Source organism: Nyctereutes procyonoides, unplaced genomic scaffold, assembly GCF_905146905.1.
Source record: "Nyctereutes procyonoides isolate TBG_1078 unplaced genomic scaffold, NYPRO_anot_genome, whole genome shotgun sequence".
NCBI lineage: Eukaryota > Metazoa > Chordata > Mammalia > Carnivora > Canidae > Nyctereutes > Nyctereutes procyonoides.
In genome coordinates this window covers 51,186,098-51,204,056 of record NW_026575131.1, presented here as the reverse complement: position 1 = coordinate 51,204,056, position 17,959 = coordinate 51,186,098, and the positions used below count along the sequence as shown (strand labels likewise).

The window sequence follows — 17,959 nt, the reverse complement described above, 5'->3', positions numbered from 1 at the left end:
TACATGGCTGCATTTTTCAAAGCTGAAACCCCAGGGCTTAGAATGGTACTTGGTACATAGTAGGTGCTCAAAAATTGTTGTTAGTTGACTGACAAAATGAGGCTGAGGCTCCCAAAGGTATGTCTACAGCTCAGATCTCCAGCTGGAGTTCAGACCAGCTCATCTGCTTCTTGGACATTCCCACTTCTGTTTCACAGGACTAACAGCACATGACACCCACCAGAACAACTTCAGTCAGAAAGATGGTGCTAAAAAAAAAAAAAAGAAAAAAGAAAAAAAGAAAGATGGTGCTGGTGATGATGTGGAGAAATGGGAACCTATTGCTAGTGGGAATATAAAATGTTGCAACCACTTTGAGAAACAATTTAGCCATTTCTTAAAAAATTAAACAGGGGCATCTGGGTGGCTCAGTCCACTGAGCATCTGAGTTTTGGTTTCAGCTCAGGTTATGATCTCAGGGTCATGAGATAAAAGTCCTACATCCAGCTCTGCACTCAGCATGAGTCGGCTTGAAATTCTTTACCCCTCCCTCCCCTGCCCGCTCTGCTCCCTACCCCTGTTCACACTCTCTCCCTAAAATTAATAAATAATAAATAATAAATAAAATATTTAAGAAGTCAAACGGAAACTTACCATAAGACCCAACAAACACATCTGACCAAGAGATATAAGTGCATATGTCCATTCAAAGACTTGTATGTGAATATTCCTGCCACCATTTTTCATCATGAATGAAACCATCCAAATGCCCATCAACTAGTGAATGGATAAATTGTGGTACATCCATACATGGGAATGTTATTCAGCAATAAAAAGGAACAAACTACAGATACAGGCTACAACATGGATGAACCTTTGAGAATATTTTGCTAAGTGAAAGAAACCAGATACAAAAGGCCACATTTTGGAGTGCCTGGGTGGCTCAGTTGGTTAAGTATCTGCCTCCAGGTCAGGTTATGATCCCAGGGTCCTGGGATGGAGCCCCATGTGGGGCTCCATCCTCAGCTGGGAGTCAGCTTCTTTTCTCCCTTTGCCCTTCTCCCAGCTCGTGCACACACTCTTTGTCTCTCAAATAAATAAAACCTTAAAAAAACCCACACATTTTGTATGACTCCATCTACACAAAATGTCCAGAAAAGGCAAACCAACAGAGACAGAAATTAGATTAGTGATTGCCTGTAACTGGGGGTGGCTGTGGGTCTAGACTGCAAATTGGCATAAAGGATCTTCTGGGGGTGATGGAAATGTCCTCAAACTGGATTGAGGTGATGTTTGGCCAACTCTGCAAATTTACTAAAAAGTCACCAAATTGCACACTTAAACAGATAGATTTTATGGTGTGTAAATTATACCTCAATAAAACTGTTAAGCACGGCATTCTTAAATTTTGCCTTCAAGCCCCCTCCCTTGAGGTGCCCTGCAATTGCACTGATGTGAGAATGAGCCCTTAAATGTTGTGCCCCAGTTTCCTTGTTTGCCTCCCCCTGGTCTTGGCCCAGATATACCCTTAGAAACTACAGATTGTGCCTCCCTTACTCTTCCTTCTCCCATTCCATCCAAACTAGCACCAATGCCTGCTGATCTTTAAGATTTTTATTTATTATTTATTCATGAGGGACACAGAGAGAGAGATAGGCAGAGACATAGGCAGAAGCAAGCTCCCCGCAAGGAGCCCGACGTGGGACTTGATCCCGGACCCCAGGAACATGTCTTGAGCTGAAGGCAGAGGCTCAACCACTGAGCCACCCAGGCATCCCAATGCTCGCTGATCTTGATGCAAAAATGCCTCCAGAAAGTATCCCTTCTTTAAATATATATATATAATATATATATAATTAATAAATTTATTTATTTATTCATTTATTTATTTTAGAGAACGAATGGGGGAGGGGCAGAGGGAGAGAGAATGTCTTAAGCAGATTCTCTGCTGAGCATGGAGTCCAACTCAGGGATGGATTTCACGACCCTGAGATCATGACCTGAGCTGAAACCAAGACTTAACTGAGTGTCCCACCCAGGAGCCCTGATATTTATTTATGTAAGTAATCTCTACACCCAATGTGGGGCTTAAACTCACGACCCTGAGATCAAGAGTCACACGCTCCTCCAACTGAGCCAGCGAAGAGCCCCAAGAAAGTATCCCTTCTTCTCCATCACCACCATCGCTCTAAGCATGGTGTTGGGGAGTGTCTTAGGCTGAATATTTGTGTGCCCCCCTCAAACTCCTATGTTGAAACCTAATCCCCAGCATGATGGTATTTGGAGATGAGGTCTGTGGGAGGTGATTAGGTCATGAGGGTGGCTCCACCCTCAGGAATGGATTAGTATCCTTATAAAGAGACCTCAGAGAGCTCCGTCTCCCTTCCACCCTATAAGAACACAGGGAGAAAACACCCAACCTGCCAGCACTTTGATCATAGGCTTTTCAGCCTCCAGAACTGTGAGAAATACAATATCTGTTGTTTATGAGCCACTCAGTCAATGGTATTCTGTTAGAGCAACCTGAATGCTCCAGAATCAGGAGCCACGAAAAGAAATGTTTTTTTTCCCTGGCCTGAAAATTCTCCAGAGGGAAAAAGCTGACAACTGTCAGAAATAATAACCATGGTTGTTAAGGTTTACTGAATACTTATACACGCTAGGTATCATTTGCAGCAATGTACATGTAATAACTCACTTAAACCCTCGGACTATCACTGAGTAGCAGTAGATAGGATTATAATTCCTATCTTTAAAATGAGGAAACAGAGGCACAGAGATGCTAAATTTTCCAAAGGCCCTCAGGATACTGTCCTGGACAGTCAGGCTCCAGAGTCTACATGGTGCTGGGTCAAGTGGGCCTATATTCACAGGGGAAAGAATAAATGTTGATCCCTACCTCATATCCTATGCAAAAATCAATTCCAGATGGACTGTACATCTAATTGTGAAAAGTAAACAATGAATCTTTTAAAAGAAAATATAGAAGAACATCTTCAAAAAAAAAAAAAAGAACATCTTCATTACTCTGAGGGTAGGCAAAGATTTCTAAAACAGGACACTAACAAGCACTAACCTTAAAGGGGAAAAATATTATTTGAGCTACATTAAAATTAAGACATTCTATTGATCAAAGACTCCATTAAGAGAATGAAAAGACAAGCCACAGAATGGGAGAAGATATTTGCAATCCTTACGTCCAACAGAGGACTCATATCTTATTTAATCTATATAAGATGTGTGTAGGTAGATACAGATACAGATATAAAATCTGGATACGCAGGCACACACACATTCCTACAAATCAGTAAGAAAAAGGCAGGCAGCATAATAGTGCATTTCGCAAAAGGGAACACTGAGTGATCGATAAACAAGTGAAAAAGTATTTCATATCAATCATCAGGAAAGGTAAATTAAATCCAAAACATGCTACCACTACACACCCACCACACTATCTAAAGGGAAAAGGAAAGACAACACCAAGTGCTGGTGATGATGTGCAGCAGCTGGAATGCTCATACACTACAGGTGGAAGAGTACATGGAAAAATTGAAGAGTCTGGAACTTTGGAAGACTGGGAGTATCTCCTGAAGCTCAATTTATTCCTCTGCTACAACTCAGCAATTCTCCGAGGTATATATAGTTGAGTCTCATTATCTGCGGGTTCCACATTGGCAAACTCGCCTACTCACTACAATTTATTTGTAACCCCAAAATCAATACTCATGGGGCCTTTGTGGTTGTTTGTGGACGTGCACGCAGTGGCAGAAAAAAAATGGGGTCACCAACGCACAGACTCCCAACTGAAATCCAACATGACCATACTCTGCCTTCTTGTTTCAGCATGTTGGTGACTCCACTTTTTGCCACTGCGTGTACGTCCACAAATGACCACAAAGGCCCCATGAGTATTGATTTTGGGGTTACAAATAAATTGTAGTGAGTAGGCGAGTTTGCCAACATGGAACCTGCAAATAATGAGACTCAACTGCATATACATACCTAGGAGGAGAATTGTACACAACCATCTTTTTCACTGGCTTTTTAGTGCCAAGGTTTTCACATTTTCGTGTGCTTTTTTTAGTGATTTCACTATTTTAAGTGGCCCCCAAGCACAGTGCTAAGTGCTGTGTAAGTGTTTCTAAGTGCAAGCAGGCTGTGACATGTCTTTGGAGAAAATACATCTTGTCAATAGGCTTCGTTCAGGAGTGAGTTATAATGCTTTTGGCCATGAGTTTGATGCTAATCAATCAACAATGTATATTGAATAAGGTGATTTTAAGCAGAAACATACATAAAACTAGGTGGCATGTTGTTTGGTCGATAAAACTGTGACCAGTTTGGCTTGGAGAAATCTAAACCTGTGATGATCCAATGCAATGAATCAGTATTTACCAGTCCCCAAAAGAAATGCCAACAAGCATTCGCTGAAGACAGTGTCAGAATATTTCTATCAGCGCTGTTTGTGCCAGCCACAAACTTCACCAACCCAAATGCCCAGAAACTGTAGAACAAATATATCATGGTATAACCACATAATGGAATGCCATAAAATGACGAAAACAGGCAACGAACACCAAGCAGTATTATGGTGGCATCTTACAAACACAATGTTAAGCAAAACAAGCTGGGCTGCAAAAACAACATACCTCATGACTTCATTAAATGACAAAACTGGAAAAAAAAAATTACAAAGCTGGCCGAACTCGGGAGCATTAGCTTAGCAGTAACTCTTGGGGAGCAGGTGTAAACTAGAAGGCGTATGAGGGGGGCTTCTGGATTTTTGAAAAGTTTTTTTGTTTTTTTTTTTACCTGGTGCTGGTAACACCATGTCACTTCGAGACAATTTATCAAGCTGCCCCTTTATGATCTGCACACTTTTCTCTAGATAGGCTTTATGTCAAGAAGAAAATTTACTCAAATATATGAATTCAGGTATAAGTTCCATCCCTGTTTGATGTGCAGCAAGTAAAAATGATAGGACTTTCTGGTAGAAAAGCTAAGAACCACAAACCAAAAAAGAAAACAAAAACAAAACACAAGCCAAGCAAAACTAAGTGTTCTTTGCCACGTGGCCTCTTTCATCCACACGTAAGAAAGGCATGAATTTGTGTTCGCACATACGCAGCTTTGCACGCCTCAGAACACAAACGGCGTTAATCTTCTAGCCTACACCTGCTTTCAGCATTTTGCTTGGTGATAGCAAGTGTTTGGGAATGGTGTTGAAACACGTCTCGCTTTTGTCTCCCCAAAAGTCTCGGGGCCCCACGCCCCTCCTGTCATCTCCACTTTCCTGTCTGGTTCAGAATTCCAGGAGGAGACTGGGAAGGAGATGGTTGTCTTGGTCAAGGACTTCAGACCCCAGACAATGAGAGGTACACTCCTTCGATTCCCCAAATGTTAGTCCTGCTAGGCCTCTGGCTGCCACCAATTTGCCTCATGCCTTGTCAGTTCCTAACGTGATTCTGGCTTTATCCCTTTAATCTCTGATTCCAGGGTCTTCCATGTTATAGCCAGAGGCTCTGGCCCTCACCCAGATGCAACCAGATCTCATTCCTGGCTTTAAAAACTTTTACTTAGGGGCTCTTGGGTGGCTCAGTGGATTAGGTGTCCAACTCTTGATTTCAGCTCAGGTCATGATCTCAGCGTGGTGGGATCAAGCCCTGCATCCGTGCCCAGCACAGAGCCTGTGTAAGCTTCTCTCTCCTCCCTCTGCCCCCCCCCTCACTCTCTTATCTTTTACTAAACAGAAAAACAAACAACCAGACTAAAAACCTGGACAAAACACTCGACAAGTCTCCGAAGAAGATATAGGAACAACAATAAACACGTGAAAAGAAGCCCAACATCACTAACTCTTCAGGAAATGCAAATCAAAACCATAGTGAGAGATCACATCACATGCACTGGGATGAGCTAAAGCCAAAAAGTCAAGTAGTAACATCAACGTTGGCGAGGATGTAGAGAAACTGGAGCCCCACTGTTGGTGGGAATGTAAAGTGGTGTAGTATGGCGGCAATCCCACTTATGGGTGTACACCCGAAAGAGTCAGAAGTGAGGTCCCAAAGAGATATCCACACCTCCTGTTCACAGCGGCACCATTCACAATAGCCAAAAGGTGGAAGCAACCCAAATGTCTACTGAAGGATGGAGAAACAAAATGTGGTGCATCCATGCAATGGAATCCTATCCAGCCTTCAAGAGGAAGCAAATGCTAACACCTGCCACAACGTGGGATGAGCGTTGAGGGCACAATGTGGAGGGAAATAAGAGCCACAAAAAGACAAATACTGCATGATTCCACTTATAGGAGGTACCTAGAGTAGTCAAAATCAAAGACACAGAAAGCAGAAGGGGTTCGCGGGGGCTGGAGAAGAAGGGAATGAGGGGTTGTTTAATAGATAGAAGATCAGTTTTGCAAGATGAACAGAGTTTTGGGGATGGATTTGGTTGCAGAACAATGTGAATGGAGTTAACACTAGAGAATCGTACATTTAAAAATGGCTAAGATGGGGGGTGCCCGGGTGGCTCAGTGGTTGAACGTCTGCCTTCGGCTCAGGGCTCGATCCTGGGGTCCTGGGATCGAGTCCCGCACCCGGTTCCCTGCATGGAGCCTGCTTCTCCCTCTGCCTGTGTCTCTGCCTTTCTCTCTGTGTCTCTCATGAATAAATAAATAAAATCTTATTTATAAAATTTATAAAAAAAATAAAAATAGCTAAGATGGTGAATTTTGTTATGTGTATTTTGCCACATTAAAAAAAAAAAAAACCTTCATTTAAACACACACAGACCCACACACCCTCACTTAGTCCTGAGAACTACTCCATGGTGGGCTGCGCCACACGCTTCCATGTGCCCAGTGGCTTGCTTGGTGTCTTTCATGTAGAAATGACTTGAGACGTTAGGAAAAGAAAGAATCTGGTTTATCATGTGCCTATCATGAGCCTCAAAGGTGAGGAGCTATTTGCCATTTCATTCAGTGGCTTCAACTGACTTTGCCTTTGGTTTCTTTCTTTTCACGCTGTGACTTCCTATTGACTCATCTGCTAAACAGGGCTGAGATGCTAGCTGCCCATGTGGCTAGAACTATGTGTAAAGTAAGGCACCGAGGGAGCCTCCAGGGGCTCCCAGAAGCAAGGCAAATAAGCTTCTGCACGTAGACTTCACAGACTCTACTCTGACTCCTCTCAGCTCTTCCTGATTTCTCCTTGGTGCGTGGCTGAGCTCTGGATAGATGAAGCTGTGAGATGCACCAGCCCTCCGCTGGGCAGGAAGACATCGGTGTTCTCAGACAAGAGGTCTCAAAAAGTGGGAACAACTCTCTCGCTCTGTCACAACTCCCTTCTTCCTGCACAGCCAGACTCAGCTTCCGAGAAGTTAAATCTTCCATCCCACCCCTGAAGAGCTCACGTCGTCACCCAGACATTGCTGTCTGGCGTGAGGCTCAAAATACAGAAGACTCCCAATGAGAGCTTTCCAAATGAACACACGAGTGCAAGAATAAGTGAAAACAGCAACTTACTGCCTCCTGGGCACTGACGCTGAACTCTGGGGACAAAAGTCATTGCCCATCCCAGATGCCAGGCTCATGAGAAACCCATCCACAGGCACATGGTCAACCCATATGACAAGAGTCACCGTGTACACATACCCACAAACATGATTATGGCACAAACGTGTCCCTGTGCCCAGCGTGGTCAATGCCAAGTCTGTGGTTCTAAAACATACACACACACACACACCCATCGATGCCACAGATGAACTCCTGTAGGCCCAGGGGTAGTGAGGCAAGTGATGTGAGTCATTCAAGTGCAGGGTGAGTTCCTGTGTTTGTTTAAAATATCAAAATTTTGATATTTTGTATCACAGACTTTTTAAAGATTTTATTTACTTATTTAAGAGAGAGAGCAGAGAGGACAAGTAGGGATGGGGAGGAGACGGACAGAGGGAGAGGGAGATGCAGACTCCCACTGAGCACAGAGTCTGATGCAGGGCTCCCTCCCAGGACCCCAACATCATGACCTGAGCCAAAGGCAGACGCTTAGCTGCTTAACCGACTGCACCACCCAGGCACCCCCGTAGCACAGATATTTTTGCATTCATTTTGATTTTTTAAAAATATTACTTATTTTGATTTCTGACTTTTTTCTTTGGCATCCCCTTCAATTTTGCACCTGTGGCTAGTGACTCAGTTGCCCTACCCTGGCACAGACACGCCTTTGGCGACCGCACCTTCACCGGAGCCACAGGGACACACACAATCTCTGCACAAACCTCATTTTACCACTAGGTGTCACCCCAGCTCTTTCATCTGGAGCCGGGGCTTGACATTCCACCCCCCCAACCCCCCTTCCCTAGGAAGAAAATGTCCAATTCACTTATCCAGAGAGTCCTCAAGACTTCCTTTTACTTCCCTCCACCTGGGACATTAACATTTTCTAAAGGAACCCAGGAGAACAGGGTGTTAACCCCAAATTGTGGTGCCCTGTAATGGTGGAATTTGAGGCACAGATGAAGAAGATGGATTGGGAAGCCTGGGTGGCTCAGAGGTTGAATGTCTGCCTTTGGCTCAGGTTGTGCCTGCTTCTCCCTCTGCCTGTGTCTCTGCCCACCCTCCTCTATCCCTCATGAATAAATAATTTAAATCATAAAAGAAAAAAAAAAGAAGACGATGGGTTTTCTTGATGCTTCTGATCCAAGAGCAGTGGTTGATTTGAAATGGGTAGGGGATGGCCCAAGGGGACAGTTGGTCCCTCACCGCCCTCCCCCTTTAGTACAAGAGTCTCAGTGTTTGATAAACAAAGAGACTCTGTAGGAGGAGGAGGGAGATTCAGCCATTCATTCAAGTTTTTATTTATTTATTTATTTATTTATTTATTTATTTATTTATTTATTTATTTATTTTTAAGATTGTCTTTATTTGAGAGAGAGCGAGAATGGGGTGAGGGGCAGAGGGAGAAGCAGACTCCCCGCTGAGCAGGGAGCAAGATGCAGGGCTCTGTCCCAGGACCCCAGGATCATGACCTGAGCCAAAGGCAGAAGCTTAACTGACTGAGCCACCCACGTGCCCCTCAAGTTTTTTTTTTTTTAAATGATAGGCACACAGCGAGAGAGAGAGAGAGAGAGAGAGAGAGAGAGAGAGAGAGGCAGAGACACAGGCAGAGGGAGAAGCAGGCTCCATGCACCGGGAGCCCAACGTGGGATTCGATCCCGGGTCTCCAGGATTGCGCCCTGGGCCAAAGGCAGGTGCTAAACCACTGCGCCACCCAGGGATCCGTCAAGTTTTTATTTTAACAGATGTTTGTTAAGAACCTACTGTGTGCCAGGCTCTGTGTGTGCCTATCTGGTAGGCACCAGAGATACAACAAAGCCCATTAGATCCCGATGAGTTACCACTCTAGGGGGAGACAGACAATGAATGAATAAACAAATTGTGGAGAGGTACTGACAGGCTATGAAGAAAAATAATAGAATAAGAACTCAGAGAGTGGCTGTGGGGAGGTTATTTTAGATGGTTGGTCAAGGTGGGTCTCTTGGAGGAGGTGTCATTTAAATAAAAGGAGAGGAAGGGAACAGTGTGCCAGGAAGAGGGAATGGCAAGTGCAAAGGCCCTGAGGTATGCAGTACAAACTGAACTCCTCCTCCTCTCGCATCCTGAGGGGACCCCAGGGAAGAGATGACTTCCAATCCAGAGAGTGGCTAAGCCAGATCTATAGCTAGATCTTAGGGAGGGCTTCTCAGTAGTCAGGAAGTGGGCATATTTCCCACAGGGAAAGCTACCTGGTGGTCTCCAAGGCACACACAGGCCAGACCCAGAACATCTGACACAGACCTTAGGTAGATGGATGGATGGATGACTCCTCTGACCAGTGCCACTTCCTGTTCTCAGGGTCAAATCCAAACTCCTGTCTATAGCCCACAAGTTCCCACTTGGTCTGGCCCCTCCTGGCTTACCTGGCCTCATTTCCCCCCCAACCTCCCCTCCCCTCACTCCTCTCCAGACACACCAGCCTCCTTGCTGCTCCTCAAATATACCAAGATCTTCTCACCTCGGGGCCTTTGCACTTGTTATTCCCTCTGCCTTGAATGCCCTTCCCCTGGATATTCAGAAGGCATCCTCTCTGACCTCCTTCAGGGGTCATCTCAAATACCACCTCCTTTGAGACAAAGTCTCTTACCGCACCTGTTAAAATAGCCACCCACACCACCACAATCACTCTTTAATCCCCTTTATCCTGTGTTTTTATTCTTCACACCACTTGCATTGTATTATATATTCATTCCGTTGTTGACACTGTATTATATATTTATTCAGTTCCTGCCTGTTTCTCCCGTCAGACGATCAGTTCCAGGAGGGCAGGGATTTGACAACTTGGTTCATGGCTATCATCCCAATGCTTAATCGCATCTATTGATGGAAAGGACAAATGGAGGATTTCTAGCAGGGACCCCTGGTGGAGCCCAGGGCCCATCAGGGTCTGAGAAGGGGGCTCTGGGAAGAGATGGGGGGGTAGAGAGGGGACACGCATTCATTCTTCAGAGCCTTTCCTCCTCTGGGGCGCCAGGCTGGGTGGGCCGCTAGGGGCAGAGACCAGTTTGTGACGCTGCAGTACCCAGGGTGGCCCCCTGGAGGCACTGCAGCCAGTTGCAGGCCCCCACCTGCCCCAACTGATTTACCCCAGTTTAGCCCCGCCCCATCCAGCGTTTAGCCCCGCCTTCCGAACCCAGCTTAGCCCCGCCCCCAAGCAGTCCCTCTTGGCGCCGCCCGCACACGGCTCCCTCTCCATCCAGGGGTCTCTAAACTCAACCCCCAACAGCACCTTCCACTGCCTTCTGCACCACCGGCCAATCGTGGCAACAGGTCAAAAAATCTAGAGTTCCCCAGGTTCCAGCAAGGGGGGAGGAGAATCCCGAGGTGGTGATTCCCAGGGAAACCAAATTTACCTTCACTCCCGGTCCATTTTTTTGCCAGCATTCTCTCTACCTTAAGGCACTTTTGGTCTCTCTTCTCTCTGGCTGATAGATCAATGGAGCATCTACTGTGTGCGCTCTGATGCCAGGTACTGAGCACACTTCCCATCCCAGCCAGAATGTGGGTCCTGAGATGGGGAAACGAGAACGGAGGGATGGGACCCCACAACCTCTCCCTACGGCTTGGAGGTCCTATTTAGAAGTGACCTCCAGGGCTCCCAACGCCCCCTGGGGTGCCTAGAAGGGTCTGATTCCTTTCTTCTCTGGACCGGGCAAGAGAAGGTGCCAGGACTGTTTTTCCTCTGAGCTTTTACCTAAAAAAAAAAAAAAAAAAAAAAAAACTCTTCTAGTTTCTACACAGGCACGATCCACACCTGTGAAGTGGATTATTTAACAAGAAGGTACACGTGTGTGGGTTTAGGAACTAGACTGCCTTTTGTTCAATCCCAGCTCTGCCACTCCTGAGCTATCTGAGCCTGACAAGCCACTTAACTTTTCCGTGCCTCAGTTTCTCTGTCTGTAAAATGAAGGTAACAAGAACGCCCACCAGTAGGTGCCAGCAGGGTTAAATGCCTTCTTTCATACCACGTGCTTGAAGCGGCGCCCAGCACATAATAAGCACTTAATAAATGTTAGCTGTATTATAATTATTATTTTAGATTCCAGCTTTCTCTCCGAGCTCCTACGGATCTGAGAACTTGAGGAGGCGCTGACGTCCAAGATGGAGGAGAAAAGAGGTTTCCCAACAGCTGAAGAAAACTGGGACACCCATTCCCATTTTGCAAGGCCCCCTAAGCCTGCCCAAGAGATGGGGCTACTAGGAGAAGGAAGACGTGTTTCTGTGAAAGCATGAATGGAGAGTACAAGGCACCAACACACACACACACACACACTCACACACACACACAGATGCATGGATGTACACGTTTGCACACACAGCTCCTGCTCTTCAACCCTCCCTCTTGGAGTGATTTGCTCAAAGGCACAGAATAGCACACGGTCACCCCAAACTCTCCCACAGCCACACACCTGGTCACACACATTGTGTGCAGCACCGGGGCAGATGGACAGAATCGCGGGGACACACACAGCTCTTTATGCACAGACTTCTACACCCAGCTTCAGTTGCCCAAATACCGCCAGGATTAACACAATCCTCGCTCGCTGTCACACCACCAGTCACACAGACACACAACTCCAGGTGGCAGGCTCACAAGCCTCGCACTGTCACATCAACCCTCCAGCCACAGCCTCCCACTGTCACACACGGACTCTGTCCCTCACGTACAGACAGACACCCTCTCCCATCACATCCCAACTCAGGCACAGCCAAGCGCACAAACTCTGTCACACCCAGCCGTGACACAGACACACACATTTACCCAGCACCCCTCCAGCACCTCACACACGTCCCCACGAGTCACTCACACGTGAGTCCCGCCCCCTTCCCCACACCCGGGGTGCAGGTGAGGAGAGAGGGGCTGCAGAATGGGGGCACCTCCTGCCAGAATGGGGGAGCGAAGGGTAAGCAACAGCCCAAGGCCCCGTGAAGTTGCCCCCACAACCCCACTCAGCTTCGGGGAGATGGCAGGGGTGGGCTCCGGGTCACCGACAGGTTGAGAACCCTGAAGCTGGGGCTGGACTGTGCCCCCCAGCCATCTCAGCTCGAGGCTGGATGTGAAGCCCCCCTTCCTTTCCCCAAAGCCGGGGTGGCCATCCCAGCCCCTCCCCCGCTGCGACCCCCGCCCCTCTCAGCCCCGGGGGGGCTTGCGGAGCCCCCAATCGCGTTTCTGTAGGGACCCTCTAGGACCCTCGCCCCTCCTGGAGCCCTTGGCGCCTGCACCTGCCCGCCGGGCCCCTACCTGTCCGGCGAGGCCTGAGCACAGCAGCAGCAGCAGCAGCAGCGGCGGGACCGTGAGCGGCCACATGACGCGCCCCCCGCCCGGCGTCCCGGCCCCCCGCCCGCCCGAGCGGCGCCTGGGCGCGGGGACCGCCACCTTGCGCGACCCCGCCCGGCCGGGGCGACCCTCGCCGCCGCCTCCCCCGCCTCGCCGGCGGCCGGGATTCCGCCCCGCCCCCGCCCCCCTCGCGCGCTCCGAGTCTTTGTTGCGGGCTCCGCCCCCCGCCCCGCCCCCAGCTCGTCTGCGGGCGCCCACCCCGCGTGGGTCTGGGGGCGGGGAAGGGGGAGGAGCCGGCCCGGGGATGGGGGGCTGGGGACCAGGCCCCGTGGGGGTGGCTCACGGAGATGGGGGAGGGGTTCGTCACGTGGTGGTAAATTTCCCCCTCGCAGGACCTTTCCCACGTTGCAGATGGGGGTGGGATGGGGATCGAGGGGCCAGGGGGGTAGGAGGAAGGCCTGGTAACGAGGGAGAGAGATCGAGAGGCCCCCTCCTTAAGGAACTCAAGAATCGACAGAGAAACTGAGGCAGAGCTTGTGAAATGGGACGTCGAGGAAAGGGGGGGTCCCCGCCGGGACACGGGGGTGGGACAGAGTTGGAACAAAGAGGGACATAAATGGGGGCGGGAGGCGGATGGACCAGCGACCAGTTGCGTGGGCCTGGCTCCCAAACGGGATGTCTCGCTTTGGCTCTCCCCTCCCACCCCATTCCCCAGGCCCTTCTTCCTCAATCTCCCCTTCCCCGCCACACCTGAGAGTTTCCCACTCCCGTTTCAAAGGCCCAAGATGAGGGACCAGATCAAAATCTTAACAGCGCTGCCTCCACCGAGAAGCCCTCTGCCTAAGAAGTCCTTGCCCTGTCTCCAGCCTTCCTCTGCTTCTCCCTGTCTCTGCAGTCCTCTTCCCGCCCTTAGCCCCTCAATGGCTTTTTGGGTGGGGGGAGCAAGCAAATCAGGTTACAGAGGAATCAGCCATCCTTGGGGGGCATAGGGGGTTGGCCTGGCATTTTTCTGACCCTGCTGCATGCCACGCAGGTAACAGGTTATGGAAGGTTTTGTCAAAGCAAGAAAAGAGCTTATTTTCCAGTAGAACTGGGTTTGACCCTGGATCTGTCATTTCTTGGCCATGCAACCTTGGGCAAAGAGCTTTCCTTCTCTTGGGAGACCTGTTTCCTCATGGTGGTGTCTGAAGACATCTGTGGCTCTTGAGCAAATAGAGCACCCAGCCAGTGCTCAATCCCCAGAGAGCAGTACCACAGTGAAGCATGGAGTTGGGCAGACTGGCCATGGGGTGTGGGACACACCGAATCTGAGCCAGCGAGGGCATCTCATCCATCCCTCTACCTCCTCTTCCCAGGTAGATGGGATGTGGTCCTTTGCTGACTCCTCAGACCAAGCCTGTGGTAGGTGTAGACTAGGAAAGGGATGTTGGTTGGTGTGAACCAGAAGCTTTTGCTCGAGTGTGGGCTGTGGTCAACTCTGAGGGCAGGGGGTCCCTGCCAACTCTCACCAGGCCCATTTATCACAGAGTCATGCCTTTATGAGAGCTGTATTTCAGGACCCTGAACAATATCCTCTGTGCTCTGAGATGGTCATTATGATGGTCAAGCATGGCCTGTGTTATGTGGTCGACACTGGTCGTGCGCTGCTAGGTACACTCCCCATCCTTCCTCAGCTCTGCTCTGTTTCAGGGGTGGGGCCCCTGTAAACTACATTTCCCAGGCTCCCTTGCATCTAGCGAGGCTCAACCAATAGGAGGCCTGAGGAGAGGTTGGGGTGGGGAGCGGGGAGTAGAGAATGGGAAGAAGCCAGAGTATTTCTCCCTCTCTCTCCACTTTGGGTATCTCTGTGTTCTGTCTCTGTGGTCTCAGCCCCACTGGGATGGGAGTCCCCGCTGTGGTTCAGCTCCTACCAGGTGGTGGTGGCAGGTTCTGGACTCTGGTAACTGCTTCCGCCCTTCAGCTACATCAGCTCTTGGAAAGATGGTGGCTTGCTACTCACTGTAGAGTCCATTCATCTCCTTTTACTCTTCTTTTTTTCTTTTTTTTTTTAAATTTTATTTATTCATGATAGACAGAGAGAGAGAGAGAGAGAGAGAGAGAGGCAGAGACACAGGCAGAGGGAGAAGCAGGCTCCATGCACCGGGAGCCCGATGTGGGATTCGATCCGTGGTCTCCAGGATCGCGCCCTGGGCCAAAGGCAGGCGCCAAACCGCTGCGCCACCCAGGGATCCCTCCTTTTACTCTTAAAGCTTAACTAACATCTCTGTGGATTTAGCTCTGTGGCTAAATCCTCGTCTGAAATTTTGCGATTGAACTACCTGGTGTGAGCTTTGTTTTTCTGACTGGACCCTGGCCAATACGTTCTATGCTGTGGTCACAACCACAGCTGTGGTCAGTAGCAGTCTGTGTCCTGATCACACTGTGGTCAGTATCCTACTGAAGTGGGCTCCGTGCTGCCCTCAGCACCCTGGTTCTACTGGGGTCAGCAGAGTGGTCAGTATTGTGGTCTCCGTGGGCCATTCCTGGATGTATTATGGTCAGCGTGATGGTCAGTTTCCTGGCTCTAATGTGCTCAGATTCATGATCACTGTCCTGTCATCTGTGGTCATTGTTCTGACCTTGGTTTGGACAGTAACCTGGCCGTGCTATGGTCAAAATTATGATTAGGTCACACTGTGATCAGGGTCATACTCAGTGTCTCGGTTGTACTGTTGTCAGCTTCTAGGTCAGCACCATCATCAATGCTATGGTGAGCACGGTGTCTCCCTTCCTCCGTGGTTACTGTAGTGATCAGAACTGAAGAGAGATCAGCCTCCCAAGGACCTCATGCAACAAATCTGATGGACCAGGTGACTCAGGGGCTAGCACTGGGCAAAGCCTGCTCTCCACAATGTATGGAGGCAGGGCAGAGGAGCACTGGGTCCCTGCCAACTCTCACCAGCTCACCATTGGCTTTTCCTAATTGGTGCTTGGGCAGCCATTGGCTTTAGGCCCCTGTGATCCCTTCCTGGATCTAGCCAGAGGAAGAAACATCCAGGCCTTTGTTTTCCCGTATTCTGCATAGAGCCCAACACAGAGATGACCAAAAGGAGTTTAATGAGTGAATGAATCTATGCCACGCATGTCTACACATGCCTTTGCTCTTGCAGATCCTTCTATATATCATTCAGAAGTCTTTTGGTAGCAAGTGGCAGAAAGGCAATTAGAACTGTCTTAACAACAACAACAACAACAACAAAAGAATATCAGCTCACATAACTGGAAAAAAAAATCCAAAGGTAATTGAATTCAGGAATGGCTGGATCCAGGGGTCCTGTTATATCATCAGGATTCTCTTTCTCTGTTTCTCATCTCCAAAGCGTTACACTGGGCTATTCGTTGTGCATCTTCCCTTTCCCGTCAAGTCCACATTGGCAACTGAGAGTCAGTCCCGCTGGGGACCCTTGGGAGAAAGGATAGAACCTGCTCCTCACAGTTAGCCCACCTGAGGCCGAGGGAGGTGGATGTTTGTTCTCCAGGTCCTGCATGTCACTGGGGGAGGGCCATTCCCAGGGATGCCCACTCTTTGGCATTTCTGGCCTGGCCAGTTGGTGAACTGAGACAATCCTGAGGCTGGAAGAAGTGTGAATGGGAACATCTCAGGGCCAAGGGGATATGGGCCAAGCCGCTGACATCATCTGCTTTTGTCCCATTTTTCCGATGGAGAAATTGAGGTCCAGAGAGCTTACAACACTGGACAAAGGCCACAGACAGGATGTACAGTAGAGCTACGAGCACAATTTGGTTCATGTCTGACTCCAGACATGAGGTTCTTTATGCTGTGGTTGCAGAGGAGTACCTGGGCCAGACCCTGTGGTGTTCACATCGAGAAGGCCTGGCCCCACCCAGGTGAGCCGAGCATCACCTCTACTCTTCTCAAGCCCATGCATCTTCTTGGGGATCATGCCAGTGCCCTCCAGGTCCCGGACTCCCAATCCTGCACCTCCGAGTGCTCACACAGAGTGGAGCTCAGCCCTCCTTCCATGTCCCAGATGAGGTTTCTGAGCTCAGCTCTCAGTCCTGGGGCCTCCCCACAGACCATCTCCATTGTTGAGCTGCATTCTTTCCTTCTCTTGGCCATTTCTCACTGTGGAACTGCTGCCACCACTGGGACTCCCTCCCTTCCAGGCTTCACACACACACACATGCACACACATATATACACATTGAATGACCCAGCTGTGGGGACAGGAATTTGTCTGGCCTTGAGCAAAATGACACACACCCACACACAACATGGGCACGCAGTCATACCAGGTTCTGGCACATACACCATACCAGGTTCTGGCACAACATCGGGCCCAGACAGAATGGTGTTACTCAGAACCAGCACACAAAACCACATGCAACATGTAGCCAGATACACACAACCCAGGCTCAAGGGCTCACAGAAACACAGATGGTTGAAAGATGTAAGAGGTGAACCAGCCATAATCATCCAAGAACTGGCACGCGTGAATACATTTGACCTCACACACGCAGAGACTCCGAACACAAAAAAATACACAAACCCCGCAATTCAGGCACACAGTTCACACACACAGATCCCCAGTATGGGCATATTGTTCAATGTCAGCACTGCCATAAATCCACAATTTAGTGGCATAAAGATGAACATAACGCAAACACACAGTTCCACGCGGACATTTGTAAACCTGCACATAGTTCCTATAGGAACGCATCACAAACCTACAAGACAGTCACCCAAAAGAGGCAAGCAGTTCATACACAAGCACACATGGACACGAAAAGGGGCTCAGGGTTTGTACAAGAAACCCTCAGAGACCTACAGTTCAGACCCAGTCACACACACAGTTGCACAGTACAGGCACACAGTTCTCACACACACAGAGACCCACAGGGACCCACAGCACGACACAGACACCCTCTGACACGCAAAGCCCAGGCCTGGGCAGCGTGGGAATGAGGTTGTGGGAAGGGGGAGGTGGACAGGATGACTAAGGAGGCCTCTCTGGGGGGAAGAGGGGGCGGGGGGCGGGGGGAGGAGGGCGGGTGGGCCTGCATCCAGCACATGTGGTTCCCATTACCGGCCTGGGAATTGAGGGATGAGT

The 17,959-nt window shown here is 49.1% G+C and overlaps 1 protein-coding gene across 1 annotated transcript in view; it reads right to left on the bottom strand.

Moving 5' to 3' along the window:
* OLFM2 (olfactomedin 2) overlaps positions 1-12,972 on the bottom strand; it is a 60,243-nt gene extending 47,271 nt beyond the window's left edge. Inside the window, exon 1 of the mRNA XM_055344853.1 lies at positions 12,813-12,972. Within this exon, the coding sequence (XP_055200828.1) occupies positions 12,813-12,878 (66 nt within the window). The 5' untranslated portion in view covers positions 12,879-12,972. The remainder of the gene's footprint in view (positions 1-12,812) is intronic.
* Positions 12,973-17,959: the final 4,987 nt, after the last annotated feature.